Raw genomic sequence first — 22095 nt, forward strand, 5'->3', positions numbered from 1 at the left:
ATGCCAACAAAATAAAATGTGAGGGACTAGGCACTGACATTTCCATGGACAAACGTTGGAATGTATCGTACCTGTACAAGCATCTGCAGATGTTGTCTTATACACAGCTTTGCCCTGTGCTCTAACCTGCACTATTACAGTATCTTTGGAATCCTCTCGGACATCCTGGGAACTCTACCCGACCCAGAACATCTTGGCAATCTTGGCAGTTACTCTCAACAAATAACCCAAGCCCCAACAACAACTTATTTCTCATTTTGGCAAAAACATTTATCTAAATGTTTTGAAAAGAGAATGATGTTCACTGAAATTACGGCTAAGTGAAATGGAAATCTCCCTACATTTAGAATAATATTTAATATTCTGAGAATCAATCCAAATTGGATAAGAACTGTCTCTTCTATTCAGACCATTCAGCACAGTAATATGCCACATTGAAAAAGATTCCTTGGTGCTCTCATATTCTGTCAAGCAATCTGAGGCTGTTTGTGGCTTTACTTTTGCCTGAGCAGAGGAAGAGAGGAATTGTGGGGTAATTCTTTTTTGGGGGTGGTGGATGTGAAAAAATATGCGTGCTTGAGGTTGGTGTAGGGCAAATGCGGTTCCTTTTTTTCTTCCTTTTGTTCAAGAATGTTTATTTATTTCTACTCAGGTTGTATTTCACTCTCAAATTAAATGACCTAATGTACCTAATGTATGTGTACAAACTGTATACATGGCAACTTGTACAAATAAGGCACATTGGTGAGGATATACACACAAAGTTCAAATACTTGTTTCCATTGTGCTCCTCATTGAAATAGGCAGAAAGGAAGAAAAATAGGCATCAATCATCAAAACTATATCCCAATATATTATTCACCTCAAATAATACATACCAAGTGCTCTGTGGTTTACTTGATTAGCAAAGTAATGCGGAAATTCTTAAATCTATGATTGGCAGAAACTGTTTTGATAGAGCTTGTTCCACAGCAAAGTGGAACAATTTGACAAAATTAGACAAAAAGTCAGTAGCACTGCTACTTGTCACTTCAGTAAAAAAATTTATCGCTAAGTAACGTTGTGAGCAAATCCTAACTTAAGTTGAATTAAAATGTCAAATGATAACCACTGACATTCTCTGATTTGAGAAGGGCTAAGAGTCAGTACAGCCTTTACCATTTTATTCAGCACCATTTGCAGTTTGCTCTTGATAATCTTTGGGGAGCTACTGTACCAAGTAGTGCAAGCAAAATCATAGTGAGGCTGAACTAATGCCGTTGAAAGTATTAGGTTTTTTTGCCAATAAATGTGACTTTCTGTTTAACCTTTGCAGTAAATTTCTTTCCCATTCTCTCCCTGGTCAAAAACCTGTCCAGATCACAGCTTAAGTACTTAACAGAGGTCTTGGCTATAATTGGTGTCACCATCCATGACCTTGAAGTCTTTTGATCTTCCTAACCATACATTTAACGGTATATGGCAGTGCTGCCCAAACCTGTGTCTGGATCTCTACCATTTGTAGATTTCCTCTCCAACACCAATTCAGCTATCCTGATTCATGTTTTCATTAAGCAATTTTTAAGAATGAAGTGTGCTAATTTAGGGTTCTATAGTGAACCTAAGAGACGGTGACTCTCTTCTGGAACAGGGTTGGGCAGTATTGATTTACAGTAACATACATGCAATAGCCGACTTCAGAATGAACAAGTTTACAGTACTATACTAATGAATCATTATTGTTGTTTCTCACATAATAAAATATATTTGCAAATAAATATTAGGGTTTAACAACATTATATTTAAGTTATATAAATAAATACTTTGTTGTTATGGTAAAAGCCAAGCCCATAAGGTAAAGCAAAAAATTACACAATTGACACCTATTGAGTTTCTCAGCCAATTATAGCACAAGGGGTGAGTCAGACTGGCACCCTTCACAGGCAAGAAAAACCACACTGCACACAAACATTGAAAGACCCAAGGAAGAGGATTTTATATAGATATATATATTGTTCATTTTCCCAGACGAGTCACATTGGGATACAAATATCTTTCGCGGGACCCCTGGCAAAGAAGTAAGTGCTAGTCTGTGTATGGAACAGAATGTTTATGCAGTTCAGAATGTGTTTTTCTGTTATAATAGCTACTAGCTAGCCTGTGTTAGCCTTAATGGCTGTTTGTGTGGTCAATGGAACAGATGCAGCTTCTGCTCTACCAAAATAGATGCAGCTTTTATTATAATTTCTGTAAAGCTTCATGGTCTTTTACATAGACCTGTTCACTGTTCTTAAGAATTTTCTGTAAATGGTTGTAAATGCATCAAAAAGACATCACCGTTTATAGATTTAGCAAATGAAATATCTCTTTCACATGAATGCCTTTGATTCCGGGCAACACTAAAGTGCTGTCATACATGTAATGTGCTATATGTTTTTCTGTAAGGAGGTGGCATTATGTCAGACAGGGATGAGGGTACAGTGTATGACAGCTTCCAACTCCGGAACCAATGGGAGAACAGAGCTAAGCAGTTCAGTGAAAAAGAACAACAAGAGATGGCGAGACAAGGAAAGAGTGCCCTAAATGGGTAAGATTATAAAATTATACGTACAGGGACTTTTTATATGTCAACTGCATGATCCAATTCTTACATAATTTAAAAATAAAGACCTTAATCTTAATATGTTACATAATCTTAAGATACACTTTCTTTTCAGAGTCTCAATTTCCAATTGTAGATGTTCTATAGATATCAATACTATCAACTTGGAAAAACTATCTGTTGATACGCAACTACTTGCTAAGTTTAGGGTTCGGAAAAAGGTTAGGATAAGGGTTAGTGTTAATAGATAGCTAGTTAAAATGTTACTGATGGTAGATAATCTGTAGAGTATCTTCAGAAACACCTTTGGGACTCTTAAAATAAAGTGTTACCTAATCTTATATTGGCTTCATGACATTAGCAATTTATTATTTCCCAAAACATAATTCTGTAATAAGGCAATTTCGTCCTATCAAAATATGGCTACTACCTTAAAAAAGAAGTGCAAGTGTTCAGTTATTAATTTTATTTCTAACCTGCTGTGGTTTTGAGTCTTCCTCAGGCTTTACAAAAAATGGCAGTCTAGCCTGGCAAACAAAAATGGCACTAAAATAGCGGAGAAGAAAGGAAGTTGCAATGACATGTCTGACTTCCGAAAGGTTGTGGTGATTCCTGACACTGATGTTCACAACAATAAGGCAATGTTTAAAGTGATACCTCCTCCAAAGATACCCAAACCCCTTCCACCACCACCAACTAAAAAGATACCACCCAAGAGGGCGAAGCCTCAGGTCATCAAACCATCAGGGGGCTGGAATGAATCATGGAAGTGCCTAAAGCCCCCAGAGCAGGAAGTTCTGTCTCAGGAAAAACGGTGGAGGGATTTTAAGGGGGATAGATACCTACCTCTCAGCGACTGGGCAAGGCCCTTCAGGTGTCGACCACTGTTGTTTAGTAACATGCTTCACCAGCAAACAGAGTACTGGCAGCTGATATGGTCATCGTTCAGCCGGGAACAAAACAAAAAACTCTTGAAAGCTAAGCACTTGGTGGATGAAGTAAACCATCAAGGGTGGGAGAATGCTTGGAAGACATTCAAACCTTCATCAGAAAAGCTGATTGTTCCAGAAACTGTAAAGCTCAAAGTATTTTTGCCAGGGTGGGACGAATCTTGGAAAGTTGCATGTTTCACAGTCCAAAACAGTGTTCAATGTCTGAAGGAATGGCATGCATCCTGGAGATCCTGCCAAGAACACAACTGGGGCACTAGGGACTCCCAGTTGATGTCAAAATGGATGCTGTCCAGTGAGCTTTTGGGCTCTCAGCTAGATGAAGAGATTCCAATTTTATCAAAGTGGATGGTGTCGTGGAAATCTGTGAAACCTCAGCCCCAGTCCCAAGAGTCCCAGATGGACACCAAAGAGACTGAATCAGAGGTTCATTTTTCCAATGTGCCACTGCATCTCCAGTTCCACAAACTTAACACACCCTTCTCAAACTGGCACTTGTCTTGGAAAGTTTCAACTGTCGATAATGATGTAAATGGAGGAGGATGGAAGAGTTCCTGGAAGATATGTAGACATAATCTAAATATAAATGACACAAAATCCCAAAGAGATGTTGTGTGTTTCTCAACTAAGCATGAGATCCAAAGGTTCCTGGGTATTCACTGCATGATCTGGGGTGAATGGTCTGAAGGCTGGAAGACCATCAAGCCTCTCTGTTACACTGAGACAAAGGAGGAGGAAAATGAAAACCTAGAAGATAGCTATAATGATTTCTCTAAACATGTGTCATATCTTATAGAGGTTCCTTCAAATGATTGGGTAGAGTCATGGAGATTTAAGCCAGATAAACTGTGCACCACCTTGCCCAAGAGGGAACAGCCACTAGCCCAAAAACCAAAAGAGAATCTGCGAGTCAACACATCATCACCTCTTCAACTGTACAAAGACATTTTTATACAGGCAAGCTGGGGTGATTCCTGGAAGTGTCTAAAGCCCCCAAAGAAGGAAGTCCAATTTCAGAAGAACAATTTGAGAGGATTTAAGCAAGATAGAGACCTAACTCTCAATGAATGGGCAAAGCCCTTCAAGTGTCGACCACTAATGTTGAGTCACATGCTCCATAAACAAACAACTTTGTGGCATCAGAATTGGTCAACGTTCAACTGGAAACAAAGAAACATATTACTTAATGCAAAGCCATTGGGCAATGACACAAACCTTCCAGAGTGGAAGGATTGTTGGAAGACTAGCAAGCCTTTAATCAAGCAACACTCTAAGAAACAGATAATCACAGAAAAGGGAAAGCAAAACCCATTCATGCCAGGTTGGACAGAATCTTGGAAGATTGCAGGTGAAAATATCCAAATCAGTTCTCCATATCTGAAGGACTGGCATACATCCTGGAGTTTCTATCACAAACAACATTCATTCACAGCCTTTACAAACTCCCAGAATTATCTGCATCTACCAGTATCACCAAATTCCAAGCTTTCCAATGAGCTGTTATGCTTTCAGCTTGATAAAAATATTTCCTCCTTTCCAGAGTGGAGAGAGTCTTGGAAAACTGTGAAATCTCAACCTCATCTCCAGTCTGAGCCTAATAAGATGTCACATGCACCACTGCATCTCCAGTTCAATAAGATTAACAACACAACTTTCTCATCCTGGAGCAAGTCATGGAGAATTTTACCTACAGAAAGTGAAGATGAACAACAGAGAGAATGGAATGATTGCTGGAAGATATATATTCAAAATAGAAATGACACTGAAGACATTGTGTTTCTACCCAGTAAACATAAGACTCACAGGTTTCTGGGTGTTCAACATTTTAAAAACAGTGTGCCTCAGAATGATTGGTCTGAATCCTGGATGACAAAGCAGAAACAACAGCAGATGGAGGACTGGACAGGTTCATGGAGATTATGCGTTGACCCAAAGTCCAAAAACTTTATATCAATAACTCAGTGGAGAAACTCGTGGAAACTCTCAAACCCAAATTACCCACATCAATTTAACCAGGAAGCACACACACACAATGGTCCAAAATACCACAGGCACCTCGAAAAGGTTGAACTGAATAAGGCAGAATGGAGCAGCTCCTGGAAGTACTTCAAGTCAGATTATCTGGAATCCAATACATAGAGGAAATGGGGGAGAATTTACACAGATATAAAAACATCATAATATTTACATGAAATTATCAGATGTGTATATTTGATCCTATACCATAGCTAACCATCAATAACATAACATATTTTTGTTTACTGTCAATATTCATACATATAAAGTCTTATTACCAGACATATTGAAGAGTAAATGACTATTCATGACTGCACATGAAAGTGAGAAGATTGAGTGGAAGGAATGTGTCATGTGTTTTGCATAGCTGTGTGGAAAACTATACCTAGCCTTATCTTAACCTAATTGTCTTTCTCTTCTTAATTATATTTAATTGTTGTTGATTTTTCTACTGTACTGCTGTTTAGATGTTGTCTTGTCTAGTGAATAAACAAATGGTTGTTTGACAAACGTACATTATCCCTCTAAGTCTGTGTTTTCTCAAATTTCCAGAGGGATCTCCAGGCACAGACTGGGATCTGAAATCTGGATGGACATTTCTGAGACAAACAGTCAAATAATCCACATTCTGTAAACTCAAATTAAAACGGGCCTGCTAGCCCATATATGATGCAGCCTATGTGGAAATTACCCAAATGTCCCTATGGCCAGTACGTTTTGGTGTTCCACTTTTTAAATGTTTCTGTTCCAGGTTCATTATCTAACACATCTCTTGTATCAAGAAAACATTTCACGATCCCAGCTGGACGGTACTGCTCCGGTTCGTGTTTTCGGTGTGTTCTTGGTTTGTCATGTCCTTGTTTGGTCTTTCCTGTTCCCACCTCAGTTAATCAGTTTATTCCTTTCACCTGTGTTTAGCCCCCACCTGTTTCTGTTCTCCTTGTTAGTCTGTGTATTTAGTTCAGGCATTTTCTCCCTATCTTGGTCGATCATTTGTCACGTTTATGGTAAGGTGGAGGCAAATGCAGTTTCGAAGAAGGAGCTTTTAATAAGGACAAAAAGAAAACAAAACTGAGTGCCGTGCACTACAGCTACAAAAGGACTATACACCGAAAACACAGGACGGGAGAACGCAACAATACAACAATGATGAGGGCTAAACACAGGTGAAAGGAATAAACTGATTAACTGAAATGGGAACAGAAAAGACCAAAGAAGGACATGACAAACCAAGAACCCCCAGAAAACATGAGCTGGAACAGTCCTGTCCAGCTGGGATCATTCCAGTGTCATACATATACATGGAAACACAGGGAATATTGTCAATATATAAATAGAACACAGAGACATATATTATAATACAGTATATAGAAACATTTATGACCATTGGTTTTCACAGTGGGAAGATTACCCAAATCTTAATTTCAAAGTAAACTAAACCATTAACACAATTACTTACCATCAAGACATGAACTTCCAATATGGTTATTAACCTCACCTTGATGAGCTAGAGTTAAACAACAAAGTGAGGAATTTTATTCGACAAATGTCAAATTTGTATTATGGTTGCTTAATCTGCCTCTGAACACAAAAAGGCTTTTGCAATTGAAATATAATCAACATTTGTAGCGTGGGAAGCTCTAAGCCCATTAGAGGGACATGGAGGTGAGGAAAAACCAGATTGAGGTTGTTCTATAAACAAATAAATTAAATTTCACTCTTAAATAATGAAATGCCCTTGTTCTCAGCAAGTCTGTCAGTGAGTACCATTAAAAACTAAGTAAAACTTGTTTTATTAAGGTGGCTTCATTAGACTAGGTCTCCTTTAACCTGGTTCCCTCTAACCTGTCTTCTGGAAAGTAGAAAATAATATATATATTATACACAACATTTATTTATTTTTATATAATACTTTATTTATTTGTCAGCTTTTAAAACATTACAACAGAAAATTTGCCATAGCAATTCATGAAAGCAAATGAGGGGCTCTGTCTGCATAATTGTTTTTAAAGAAATTTTAAGTGTAACACCTGTCAGCCATATGCACAAAGCTTAGAAATTGAGTTTAGAATTCCACCTCTCAAAGCGCCTTCATCATTTTTTAATAAGCCCAGGTAATATAAAATCGGCAGCAGTATGACTTTGAAAATGAAAAAGATGTGCTCTTGAACTTTAAACTGACTGTAAGACTAAATGGAATCTTCATGTGCAGGAGGATTGTGGGGTGGAAATAGGTTAAGCACGCCTGAGAGAAGAACGGGGCCAACAAGTGAAACCAGATAAAGCATACAATATTTACCTCAGCCGCTATCCCTTTGCATATGTCACTGGAGCTTTCGTATAATGCACTTAGGGATTGTGGAGGCTCACTTGAAGAGAAGCCACATGAGCTTCCATATGCACACACTAATGCACAGAACTGTGTGTAGAGAGCTGGCCATGAAACAGACTGCTGATGGCTTTATAAAGCAATGAAAGACCCATGGAGGTAACGTTTAAGGGAGAAAAGCTGGGACATCATCCTATGAAGGCCAAATCTATAAATGTATACATCATATTTAAATTTATACAATATATTTGTTCCACAACTTCTTCTCTTGTTGCAAAATGCAGATGCTGTAAGTCATGCAGCACAATGTGAAACAAATGAATCTCACTTGAATATGAGGATAAACAAAGTGCCTTCCATAGGACTTGGGATTGTTAAATCAAAATGCCTTATATTGCTGTACACTCAAGGTATATGAACATGTGAAGAAAAGATTAATGAGGTAAGAGTGCAGACTGTCACCTTTTATTTCTGGCAGTTTTAAAGAACTAAGAATAACAACACTTAGTGTTCCAACCCCCCATTTTATGCAAAATAAAATAAGAACACATGAAGTATGACTTTCTGGCTTTATCATCCTTATCGAGAAGAACTACAACAAAACTTTTTGAATTTGCAATTGAAATATAAGAATACTGAATTTTAAATCCTGTTTGCAGTTTTAATTACAGAGTAAAATTGTACTGTACATTTAACAGGAAAGTAACAGCAATTAAGTTACCTGCAAAAGTCCTGTAAAAAGGGGTTTTAATGTAAATTAGATGCACTACTATATCTTACTGTTTACAAAAAAAAAAAAATTTTTTTTTTACTTTTATTGTACACCTTTTTAATCACAGTATATTATTGTAATGGTATTTTACAATCACCATTTGTAATTATTCATTTACAAGATTTACTTGGCAAATCAAATTGCCATTAAAGTACAATCATTTATTATTACTTTTTTTTTACTGTATAACTACAGTTACTTGATGAAAGTGCTTTTACAGCAGAATATAATTTTAAAGCTAAAATATACCAAAGTATTGTAAACTTTTAAATGACCAAAATAAGTAAACACAATACAAACAATATGTTCATAAGACTGCTTTATTCTTAACCAAACAAAAATTGTACATAAACACATTCAAAAAGCTGCCATGGTACAGGTTTACTGTTGCTCGGTAGGAAATTACTAACAGTAGCTTGCTTGTGCAAGCTGCTTTACAAACACCTCAATTACAATCCTTTACATATCTTCAAGCACCAATAAAGTAGTGTCCTTTTTTTGTTAAAAGAAGTGGTTGCATCTGAACGCACAATGGCCTTGTGACCAACTCTAATTTTCTTTTGTCACATACAATGTAGAATACTACAATACTCAGTGCAATAATCTTAAAAATCTATTAACGTCCTGAATAAGGTTTATAATCAACCAACCTTTCCAGCCTAGAATGTGAAATAATTGTAAAAAGGCAATGGTATACTATACATGTATATTAGCTTTTTTTTTTTAAATAGCCTTTGAGGTAACTACATTTCTGGCTGAGCTTATCACAGATGTGTCACAGATTGTATAGTTTTGTGAAGAGTAATTTAACTTTTTAATTAGATCAGGTCAGAAAAATCTCAATGTAAATGTTATAATATTCCCACATTACTGATTATGCCTTTTACAAAACAATATACTTGAGCATTATGTCTGGAGCCATACATATCCAAAATATACAGTTGTGCTCATTTGCATACTCTGGCAGAAATATTTTGAAAATATGAATGATCATGCAAACATTTTTTTATTTTATTTAAGGAAAGTGATCATATGAAACCATTTATTATCACATAGTTGTTTGGCTCCTTTTTAAATCATAATGATAACAGAAATCAGCCAAATGGCCCTGATCAAAAGTTTACATACCCTTGAATGTTTGGCCTTGTTACAGACACACAAGGTGACACACACAGGTGAAAATGGCAATTAACTGTGAATTTCCCACACATGTGGCTTTTTTAAATTGCAATTAGTGTCTGTATAAAAAGTAATTGAGTTTGTTAGCTCTCACGTTGATGCATTGAGAAGGCTAGATACTGAGCCATGCGGAGCAGAAAAGAACTGTCAAAAGACCTGCATAACAAGGTAATGGAACTTCATAAAGATGGAAAATGATATAAAAAGATATCCAAGCCCTGCAAATGCCAGTCAGTACTGTTCAATCACTTAAGAAGTGGAACATTCAGGGATCTCTTGATACCAAACCAAGGTCAGGTAGACCAAGAAAGAAATTTCAGCCGAAACTGCCAGAAACATAGTTGGGGATTCAGGAGAAATATAGGCTGCTCTGGAAAAAGACGGTGTGGTTGTTTCAAGGAGCACCATACAATGACACTTGAACAAAAATTAGCAGCATGGTCGAGTTGCCAAAAAGAAGCCTTTACTGCACTAATGCCACAAAAAAGCCTGGTTACAATATGCCCGACAACACCTTAACACGCCTCACAGCTTTTGGCACAATTTGCATTCTTCTGCATAAAAGGTGCACATAAGATGCTTTGGGACTTTCCAGCTTGACAATGACCCTAAGACCAAGTTGACCCTCCAGTGGTTACCGCAGAAAAAGGTGAAGGTACTGGAGTGGCCATTGACAACACATTGACATGCTGAGACCAAAATAGAGCTTTATGGTTTGGAGAGGGGTCAACAAGGCCTATAGTGAACAGAATACCATTCCCACCGTGAAGCATGGTGGTGGCTCACTGATGTTTTGGGTGGGTGTGAGCGCTAAAGGCACAGGGAATCTTTTGAAAATGTATGGCAAGATGAATGCAGCATGTTATCAGAAAATCCTGGCAGACAATTTGCATTATTTTGCACGAAAGCTGCGGATTGGATGCTCTTGGACTTTCCAGCATGACAATGACCCTAAGGCCAAGTTGACCCTCCAGTGGTTACAGCAGAAAAAGGTGAAGGTACTGGAGTGGCCATCAGTCTCCTGACCTTAACCCCCAGAGTACTATGCTTTACATTTTTGGGTTTCCCTACTTTTATATTTGGGCTTATAAACAATATGTAATGTAAATCGATCATTGTGTATTTGGCCACAAATTATTCCAAAGTACCTCAGCTAATATAAGCATGCATGTTAATATCATCGTGCCAGAACTAAGGGTATGCAGACTTTTGAACAGGTGTTAGTTCATTTCTTTCTTTGTTGCCATGTTTTGTTTTATGATTGTTCCATTCTGTTATGACCCACAGTTGAATGTGAATCCCATAAGAAATATAAGACATGTTTTGCCTGCTCACTCATGTCTTCTTTACAAATGGTACATATATTGCCAATTCTCCAAGGGTATGCAAACTTTTGAGCACAACTATACCTTTTGTTTCTACTATGTATTGTGTTAAGTTATGATCAGCCATATTGACCATAATCAAGTTTTTATTAAAACATATTTTAAATAAGTTTTTTAGCATGAAACCTCTGCTGGGCTTAATTAGTGTAATGAACACATACATGGAAAATGACTAATTAAAAATGTTTGCACAGGGAATCTTGTGAAAATTGATGCAATAAGGGGTTAGTGTGCTGTTGCTAGCCAAAGCCTCCTGGTCCTCTAAAGACATCACCATGCCAACCAGGATGCCTGCAGATCCCAGGTTCCCTTAGTTTTTAACAATGTCTGGTACAGGCAGGGAGGGTACCAATTGTTCTGGCCAGATTCAAGGAATCCTGCCATACCTGTAAACCTGCCATAGAGACAGTTGAAGATCCTCCTCTGTGGGTTCTCTGCACAGAGGGTTATAGTCATCAGCCATGTAAATCTCCACAGACTGCACGTTATTAAAAGTTAATGGCCTTTTCCATTCATAGTCCATGTCTGTTTGTTTCCTTTCTGTGTTCTCATCAACTAGTGACCCTTTCGAAGGGTCGGCAGGATAGATAGTAAAGCAAGGGTTGGACCCCATACCCTTGCTTATTGGTGAGTAAAGCAAGGGTTGGACCCCATACCCATGGGCCCCAAATCCTTGCATACCCTTGGTTATTGGTGATGATGTCTCACTCAGCCCCCTAACCTGCTCCAAATTGAGTCAAAATAGGCTCATTTGTTTTTGCTTCTTTTGTGCTGGTTTGTGCGGTTAAGAGTTTCGTTTGTACTGATGCAGCATTTTATATATTAGACATTTAATCACCAATATTCTAATATATAAAAAACTGAAGCAGCACAAACAAAGATTTTAACAGCACAAACTGGCAAACAAAGCACAAACAAACAATACTATTTTCATTGATTTCAGAGGATGTTGGGGGGCTGAGTGACCTCAGAATGACCTATAAAATATTCTTTAATATCTATAAAATGATAGCTGTACATACAAAAGTTTTAACAGCACAAACGGAGCATAAATGATTGAGCCTATTTTGCCGACGTTTTGCGTTGGGTGGGGGGCCAGCTTCACGCAGGTGGTGAGTTGACATGCCATTCTTTTAATTATAGAATACAATTAATTAATCTAAATGTATCTGATGTAGCATAAATAAGGAAACGTGAGAATACTAAATTGTTTACATAAGAAAGTTAACATTAGTTGACTAGATAAAGCTTGGTATAGTTTACTATGTATTTAACATAGCCTGTTAGTCTCATCAGGCATGGCGCCTTATAGAAATAATAAGCTAACAAGAAATTGCAGAATGCACTAGCTGAATAACATTGTTCTTGCTGGCAAGCTAACGTTAAAGCTGGTAGTAGCAACAAAAAAACTGCGAACAATGCCTACTGGTTAGATGTACAGTAACTATAGCCATAGTCTGCTCAGTCTGTCTGTATAGTTAACCACATTAATAAATAGGACAATTACTAACAACATTACTAATTGCCACATCAGCGTCGCAGTGTAATGCATTTTGTGCCACCCGTTGTGGATAGGCAGCTACACCGATGCAGCTACTCGTGTTTTCGAAAGGTGTCTACTGTATCTGTCTCTAATTTAGCAGATTCGCTTTTTTTTAACTACAACTTATTTTCTAAGGTACCGTTACGTTATGAACTTCTTCCTTTTTTTTTTTTTTTTTATAAAACTGGCTCGCTACTTTATCCACAAATTGAGAGTAGTCCCTTCCTTATTTTTGTCAGCCTCAGCTCTTTGTTTGATATGTCAAACACATCACTTTTTGCGCTGCAGGAAAACTTTTCCTGCCACTGCGCGAGCCAACCACTTTTTCCCTTAGCAGCAATACACGGTATACAGATATTTTTCAGATGAGGGCCTGGGAGAATCTGATATGGTAAGAATTCATCCATGATCCAGATGAATAGAATAGAGATGGTTAATAAAAAAATCTTACTTCAGCTTTATTAAAGCAAATGTAAGAAGTATAAAAGCTAATATATATTCACAAATCCCTTGCATGCAATAATAGCTGTGAGTCTGACCCACTGACATCACCAAACTAGGAAGAGTACTAAAATGCTTTGCCAAGCCTTTACTGTAACCATTTTGAGCTGTTGCTTGTTTTGGGGAGTTTCTGTTTTCAGTCTCCTCTTCAGCACATCAAATGCTTATTCAATCATCTTTAAATGATTGACTTGGCTAGTCAAAAACGTTCGGTTTTTGCCCCTTGATAAACACTGGTTGCGCTGGCAGTGTGTATTGGGTCATTGTGAAGGGCTGCCCAATGAGTCTGTTGGCATTTGGTAGCCATGTTGCCTACCTCCACCATGCTTCAGAGATCAGGTGGTATGGTTTGGATCATCTTCAGTTCAGTTTTTTTCTCCAAACTTTTGTCTTTCATCATTCTGATAAAGTGTGCTTTTGTCTCATCTGTTTGGCTGTGCTGTACTGGCTGATCTCTGTACCGCACACATTTTAATCTGGCTTTTCTATATTTGGTGATGATCAGAGGTTTGCATCTTGCAGTGTAGCCTTTGTAATTCTGCTGCCATAGTCTTCTGCGATCAGTAGATTGTGACACAGCTCTTTTTCTTGTGAATAATCAATGCAAAAGACAACACCCGATTAATTAGCTACCTGTGAGACAAATGTCACGATACATATGCTCACATAAAATGCGGAGATTACACTTGGTGTTGAAATTAACAGAAGTGAAAGGGGACATTCTATTATTTTGCCTCATTCATCTTTTAATTGTGTTTTCATATGCCTTGAGTGTAGAGCAAAAAATAAGTGTTGACCCAAAATAATAAACTTACTGTATGTTTGCCTATGGGCAAAAAGATAAAATCCCTGACAGTAACGCAGATGTTCACTATTACACAAACAACAAATACATTCATAAATCATTAATTCTGCATATAGAACATGATCCAGTGGGAGCTCTAATACCTGTTACAAAGTTTTAAGCTGCAATAATTGTCACTAAGCAGGGTGTGAACCTACAGCAATCGTTCATGTCCCATATTCCACCTGAGGCTAATGGCCTGGTCAGATCAAATGTCTGCCAGCTGGCTGAGAGCGAAAAACGTAGACATACAGAGATGGGTGGTGTGGGGGGGTTCGACTGAGAAGAGGATAAATGACGCCTTACTCAATTCTCTGCTCAACAATCTCTAGAGAGACTTTCCCAAGACACAGCAGTTTGATGAATATACAAGACTGCTGCCTGCCTGCTAACATGCACATTAACCCTATAGGATCTAGTGGCACCTAGATTCAGAGTTTCGTTCCAAATTATTTCCTATTCATTCTGTCATCTGAGTTCTAGACAGTATTGGAGTTGGTGCACTATATAGGAGTGTATATACAGTATATAAACACTGTCATCTGAAATCCTATTTTAATAGTTTTTTGGGGTACCTCCAGAGGCCCTAAAAGATCTTTTGTATCCCCATCTCCAAACATTTACCCATCTAAACCACAATTTAAGCAGACCTGGGCAAGATAAAACTTTAAAAATAATACAAAATAAAAATAATTGAAGAGCTCTGCAGATGACGTTACTTTATTTACTGCTGCTTATTTCTTTTATTTCAAATTAAAAGTCCCGTGGCACTTCAGAGTTAGGGAATAGCGGATTGCAAGTAATTTAAAACATCAGTAACTGTAATCTGTTGCGTTACCAACCAAAATATTCTAATCGGATTACAGATACTTTTGAAAAAAATTATGATTACTTTTGGATTACTTCAATTGAAAAAGATTAGGTGCGAGAAATAATTAGGACATGTTGCATGCTTGATTTTGTTTTTAAATGTTTTGAATGAAAATAACAACTGCGCCTCAGTGGCGCTGCTGGTCTTTCAAAGAGGGGAAGCTCATTTTCGGCCTACATTATAACCATCTGATGGTCTTCGTTTGTAGTGACACTCGGGGTCTTTGGGGTCTTTGGGACCCCAGACAATAACATTTAATTTTGTAACAGAACAATATATATATATATATCTTTTTTTACAAATATAATTTTACTCTGTTTATTAATAGCTTCACTAAAATCAGGTCAACAATATTAGCACTGTCTGCCATCGTGCGAAGTTTCACCCGCCTAGCCTAGCCTACAACTGCATATGAATGAATGAATGTATGAACAATCTAAAAAATATATATTCAACTTTGTAAAACTGAAACAAGGATTGTGGTGTAGCCTATAATTGTGTGAAATGTATGATGCAAATCGGCTAGCAATTTCGCCAAACAAATATCAAGAAATATTGCTGCAGTTTGTCTTTCGAATACACTTGAGAAATCCGCGATGGGACTGAGCGCGAAATAGCTTCAATGACTTCTTATAGTACAGAACGCTGTCAGTCAAAAGGAGATGCAGTTTGACAGGTCGTCAGATCCTCCAATCATCAAGCGGAAGCCCGGTGTCCGGGCCAGCCCACTCCTCATTCACCCCCAGAGACGCTGAGCGTCCTTGGGCGGGACAAAATCGCAGCATTTATCCAATCACCGTCTACTTTCGGAGCACTGAAAAAAACTGTTCTATGCTGCCCCATTGAAGTCAATGGGCATCATCAGGGAAATGCACTGTGACGCTGCGGGATTGTATGAGAAGAAAATCAAGTCAGCCAACCTGTAGCTGATTCTGAACTAACTAGTTTTAGAGATGAACGTGTTTTAATGCATTTCTTGTCAATAAAATGTTTACACAATAGTACATATTTGACCATTTTTTTTTTTTACATTATAGGTGAAGCCAAGCTTCCCTTGCAAATCCCCACTGAGAGTACAGTATATCTACGATAATATTAGTCGACCCATATAAAATGTGATTTAGTTATCTACTATCAACGCATCTTTTTGAGAACAATGATAGGCGACAAGCTTTTTTCAGGTTTATTGGTCAAATGCCCCGAACAGTGCCAGGAAGAGTTGCGAACAACTCAGACAGGAATTGTTTAGAAGATTAGGCAAATATTTTTTAGATAGCTGTAACACGATGCTGCCCTCAAGATGACTCAAGATATTTGAGGAGAAAAGATGTATTGGGATGCACTCTGCCAAAGGATGATTGCATTTGATGTAGCCAACTCGTCCATACAGGTAGGCCATGTGATTCTGCCTGCTTTGCATCCGTTAGCATTAGCTGCTGACGACTTTGAATTTAAGCTAAGAGTGCAGGTGTATAGTCACAATTGATTTCTTTCATTTACGTTTTGAAAATCCATTGCGGTAATATTTGCAAGTTACGCGTTAGAAAAACGTATTTGTTTGCGGGTGTTCACGATTGCAAACGCGTTTTCTATTGCCCCAATATGAAAGTAATCTAAAAGTAATTCAAAGTTTTGAGTAATCAAAAAATTACGTTAGTGATTACAAATGTGGACAGGTAACTTATAACTGTAACGGATTACATTTAAAAAGTAACCTACCCAACCCTGCATATTGTATGTTTTCAACACTTTTAAGTTGAAACAAGCTATTTGCGTTGCTATGATATGTAGATGGACCAGCATCACAATCCACGTGCGTAAATTATAATTTTTTCATACTATGCGCAATTGATGGCTACCAATATCTGAAAATGAGCCTGTCTAAGAAAAGGTGATAACGAAAGCAGGGTATTTAAAAAGAATGAACAGAAACATATTTACTTTCAGATGTCGCAGGTAACCCGCTTGCTTAATATGTAAAGCGAAGGTTGCAGTTTTTAAACAGTACACATTGCAGATGCACTTGTAGAGCAAGCATGCGGCCAAATACCAAAAACTGTCACCTGATGTTAAAATTCAAGTCCAAGCACAGATGCAGCCTCACTGATGAACATCTTGCAGGAGTACTGCACACTGCTTCAACAGAAATGACTCCAGACTTCACCTCACTTGTCAATGCCCATAAGAGGCTCTCCTGTTCATATTGTGTGAGTGGTCCTAAAAGTTGATTTATTGGGTCTGGGCTGCTGGAATAACTGCTGTTAAAAGCATGTAGTACAAAAGAATATACTTTATGAAGTTAGATAATGGCAATTATATCAATATTTGTATTGAGTGAAACTCTTCAAAAGGGATTTAATAGACTTATGGCTGCCCTAATAACTGTTGTTAATAATATACCTCATGTAATATAGCCTACTCAATTAAGTTGAAAGGTAAATTTTAAGGCAAATATGTGTTGCAACTTCTCTGTTGAGTAGGCTAATTAACTTGAAAATGTATTTCTTAGTTATTTGTCTGCCACAATAACAGTTGTTAACAGAGTATAATACAAAAACATTGTTTAAGTAAGTTAGCTATGCTGTGTGTCTTTTAAGCCTGTTGGTTAAAAAAGTAATCTGGCCCACAATGCTCTCTGGCATTTTCAGTGTGGCCCCCCATTGAAAAATATTGCCCATACCTGATTTAAGGAAATATAAGTGCATATACAGCACATTTTGGTGTTAAGTTATTATTCTCACAGTGTTGAGGGACATGTTGATGTGATCTTTACTTTATATACCAGACATGTCTCCTGCACAGTTGATGAACCAGGCAGCATGGTCCCTAAATTATAAACACTAAAATGTTGAAGCACAGTGGCTAGAAAACATTCCCTAGTATACAGGTGCTGGTCATAAAATTAGAATATCATCAAAAAGTTGATTTATTTCAGTAATTCCATTCAAAAAGTGAAACTTGTATAATGTATACATTCATTCCACACAGACTGATATATTTCAAGTGTTTATTTCTTTTAATTTTGATCATTATTACTGACAACTAATGAAAAACCCAGATTCAGTATCTCAGAAAATTTGAATATTGTGAAAAGGTTCAATATTGAAGACACCTGGTGCCACACTCTAATCAGCTAATTAACCCAAAACATCTGCAAAGGCCTTTAAATGGTCTCTCAGTCTATTTCTGTAGGCAACACAATCATGGGGAAGACTGCTGACTTGACAGCTGTCCAAAAGACGACCATTGACACCTTACACAAAAGGTCATAGCTAAAGAGGCCAAGCACATTAATAGAGAGGCGAAGGGAAGGAAAAGATGTGGTAGAAAAAAGTGTACAAGCAATAGGGATAACCGCACCCTGGAGAGGATTGTGAAACAAAACCCATTAAAAAATGTGGGGGAGATTCACAAAGACTGGACTGCAGCTGCAGTCAGTGCTTCAAGAACCACCACGCACAGACATATGCAAGACAGGTTTCAGCTGTCGCATTCCTTGTGCCAAGCCACTCTTGAACAAGACACAGCATCAGAACCATCTTGCCTGGGCTAAAGACAAAAAGGACTGGGCTTTTACAAAGTCAAGTACATTTTGCATTTCCTTTGGAAATCAAGGTCCCAGAGTCTGGAGGAAGAGAGGAGAGGCACAGAATCCACGTTGTTTGAAGTCCTGTGTAAAGTTTCCACAGTCAGTGATGGTTTGGGGTGCCATGTCATCTGCTGGTGTTGGTCCACTGTGTTTTCTGAGATCCAAGGTCAACGTAGCCGTCTACCAGGAAGTTTTAGAGCACTTCATGCTTCCTGCTGCTGACCAACTTTATGGAGACATTTTCCAACAGGACTTGGCACCTGCACACACTGCCAAAGGTACCAGTTCCTGGTTTAAGGACCATGGTATCCCTGTTCTTAATTGGCCAGCAAACTGGCCTGACCTTAACCCTATAGAAAATCTGTGGGGTATTGTGAAGAAGAAGATGCGATACGCCAGACCCAACAATGCAGAAGAGCTGAAGGCCACTATCAGAGCAACCTGGGCTCTCATAAAACCTGAGCAGTGCCACAGACTGATGGACTCAGTGCCACGCCGCATTGCTGCAGTAATTCAGGCGAAAGGAGCCCCAACTAATTATTTAGTGCTCCCAAGTATTTAGTCCCCCAACTAAGTAAGTCATCATGCTCATACTTTTCATGTTCATACTTTTCAGTTGGCCAACATTTAAAAAAATATTTGTTTTGTATTGCTCTTAAGTCATCATCATCTTCCGCTTATCCGGGGCCAGGTCGCGGGGGCAGCAGTCTAAGCAGAGATGCCCAGAGATCCCTCTCCCTAGACACTTCCTCCAGCTCTTCCGGGGGGACACCGAGGCGTTCCCAGGCCAGCCGTCTTGGTCTTAAGTAATATTCTAATTTTCAGAGATACTATATTTGGGATTTTCATTAGTTGTCAGTTATAATCATCACAATTAAAAGAAATAAACATTTGAAATATATCAGTCTGTGTGTAATGAATGAATATAATATACAAGTTTCACTTTTTGAATGGAATTACTGAAATAAATCAACTTTTTGATGATATTCTAATTTTATGACCAGCACCTGTAGACATCAGAAACTCTGATCCTGCAGAGGTATGCAGGATCTTATTAGCTATAACTGACGTGGAATACCACTTGCTGAATAATTCACTCACTATCAATTCTTTTGGCTGTAGTGATGACTACCTGTCCCCCTTTTACATTTTCTGTCTTTGTAGAGATTTGGACCCATTGATATTTGAGCTAAATTCCCACCAGATCTATTGATAAACTTAACCCAATTTAACAAATCAAACAAAAAAAATTACAATTAACCATTTGTGCAATAAAAATTCCTGGAAATGTATATTCGCCATCTCAGAAATGGCTAACATGTTGAATGAGGTGCATCAAAACAGATGCAAATTATTGGAACCATTAGAGGACAAACTTGGGAGGTTTTAAACTGATTAGAGACTTGATCTGCTTTGGTCTTAGTCATATGGGTTGTGAGGCACAGTGGGGCAAAAAATATTTAGTCAGCCACCAATTATGCAAGTTCTCCCAATCAAAAAGATGAGAGAGGCCTGTAATTTTCATCATAGGTACACTTCAACTATGAGAGACAAAATGAGAAAAAAAATCCAGAAAATCACATTGTAGGATTTTTATGAATTTATTGGTAAATTATGGTGGAAAATAAGTATTTGGTCAATAACAAAAGTTCATCTCAATACTTTGTTATATACCCTTTGTTGGCAATGACAGAGGTCAAACCTTTTCTGTAAGTCTTCACAAGGTTTTCACACATTGTTGCTGGTATTTTGGCCCATTCCTCCATGCAGATCTCCTCTAGAGCAATGATGTTTTGGGGCTGTCGCTGTGCAACACAGACTTTCAACTCCCTCCAAAGATTTTCTATGGGGTTGATCTGGTGACTGGCTAGGCCACTCCAGGACCTTGAAATGCTTCTTACGAAGCCACTCCTTCGTTGCCCGGGCAGTGTGTGTGTGGGATCATTGTAATGCTGAAAGACTTTGCCATGTTTCATCTTCAATGCCCTTGCTGATGGAAGGAGGTTTTCACTAATTTTTTCCTTTACACGGATCAGTGGTCCTGGTCCCTTTGCAGAAAAACAGCCCCAAAGCATGTTTCCACCCCCATGCTTCACAGTAGGTATGGTGTTCTTTGGATGCAACTCAGCATTCTTTCTCCTCCAAACACGACGAGTTGAGTTTTTACCAAAAAGTTATATTTTGGTTTCATCTGACCATATGACATTCTCTCAATCCTCTTCTGGACCATCCAAATGCTCTCCAGCAAACCTCAGACGGGCCTGAACATGTACAAGCTTAAGCAGGGGGACACGTCTGGCACTGCAGGATATGAGTCCCTGGCGGCATAGTGTGTTACTGATGGTAGCCTTTGTTACTTTGGTCCCAGCTCTCTGCATTCACTAGGTCCCCCTATGTGGTTCTGGGATTTTTGCTCACCGTTCTTGTGATCATTTTGACCCCATGGGGTGAGATTTTGCGTGGAGCCCCGGATCGAGGGAGATTATCAGTGATCTTGTATGTCTTCCATTTTCTTATAATTGCTCCCACAGTTGATTTCTTCACACCAAGCTGCTTACCTATTGCAGATTCAGTTTTCCCAGCCTGGTGCAGGTCTACAATTTTGACAGCTCTTTGGTCTTGGTCATAGTGGAGTTTGGAGTGTGACTGTTTGAGGTTGTGGACAGGTGTCCTTTATACTGATAACAAGTTCAAACAGGTTCCATTTATACAAGTAACGAGTGGAGGACAGAGGAGCCTCTTCAAGAAGTTACAGGTCTGTGAGAGCCAGAAATCTTGCTTATTTGTAAGTGACCAAATACTTATTTTACCAAGGAATTTACCAATAAATTCATTAAAAATCCTACCATGTGATTGTCTGGATAATTATTTCTCATTTTGTCTCTCACAGCTGAAGTGTACCTATGATGAAAATTACAGGCCTCTCTCATCGTTTTAAGTGGGAGAACATGCACAATTGGTGGCTGACTAAATACCTTTTTGCCCCACTGTAACACATGCAAACATTAAAACCAAGGCCTTCAAATGAAAGACTATTGATACCATTTAGTGTGGTACTCGTTTCAGAGGTACAATTTCACTTCAGCAAATTCTGACTTTTCAGACAATAAAAAGAGTTTTGCAGTAGATGCTGCTATACATTTTCAGATATGAGAATTCTGATCTTGCATAGAATGTTAGTATTGTTTCACTGTCAACGATGAATGTCACAGATTAATGCTCTATCCTCTCGTCTTCATCCTGTTTTTTTAGGGTAGGGTAGCAAGATACTGTTGTGCTCATAAGTTTGAATACCCTGGCAGAAATTGTAAAATTCTGGCATTGATTTAGAATTTTTTTATTTAAGGATAGTGATCATATGAAGCCATTTATTATGACAGTTGTTTGGATCCTTTTTCAATCATAATGATAACAGAAATCCCCCAAATGGCCCTGATCAAAAGTTTACATACCCTTGAATGTTTGGCCTTGTTACAGACACACAAGTTGACACACACAGGAAATGGCATGTAATGTTTTAGTTGTGATGTAGTGT

At 38.2% G+C, this 22095-nt stretch overlaps 1 protein-coding gene across 3 annotated transcripts; it reads left to right on the forward strand.

Annotated features, from left to right (window-relative positions):
* The first annotated feature begins 1745 nt into the window (after positions 1 to 1745).
* On the forward strand, positions 1746 to 6202 carry LOC109616551. 3 transcript variants are annotated; one of them, XR_004576824.1, is made up of 3 exons: positions 1746 to 2057; positions 2425 to 2566; positions 6100 to 6202. XR_004576824.1 is itself a non-coding variant. In XM_020053012.2 (3 exons), exons 2-3 carry the CDS (start codon positions 2436 to 2438, stop codon positions 5668 to 5670), a joined length of 2718 nt encoding a protein of 905 aa, XP_019908571.2. In that variant the 5' UTR covers positions 1746 to 2057; positions 2425 to 2435; the 3' UTR covers positions 5671 to 6049. The 3 variants fall into 3 exon arrangements, 2 of the variants coding, with proteins under 2 accessions (XP_019908571.2, XP_034153059.1); XM_020053012.2 differs by lacking the exon at positions 6100 to 6202 and adding an exon at positions 3084 to 6049; XM_034297168.1 differs by lacking the exons at positions 1746 to 2057; positions 6100 to 6202 and adding an exon at positions 3084 to 6049 and having other exon boundaries at positions 2068 to 2566.
* Positions 6203 to 22095: the final 15893 nt, after the last annotated feature.

The sequence above is a fragment of the Esox lucius genome, chromosome 14, assembly GCF_011004845.1.
Source record: "Esox lucius isolate fEsoLuc1 chromosome 14, fEsoLuc1.pri, whole genome shotgun sequence".
Taxonomy (NCBI): domain Eukaryota; kingdom Metazoa; phylum Chordata; class Actinopteri; order Esociformes; family Esocidae; genus Esox; species Esox lucius.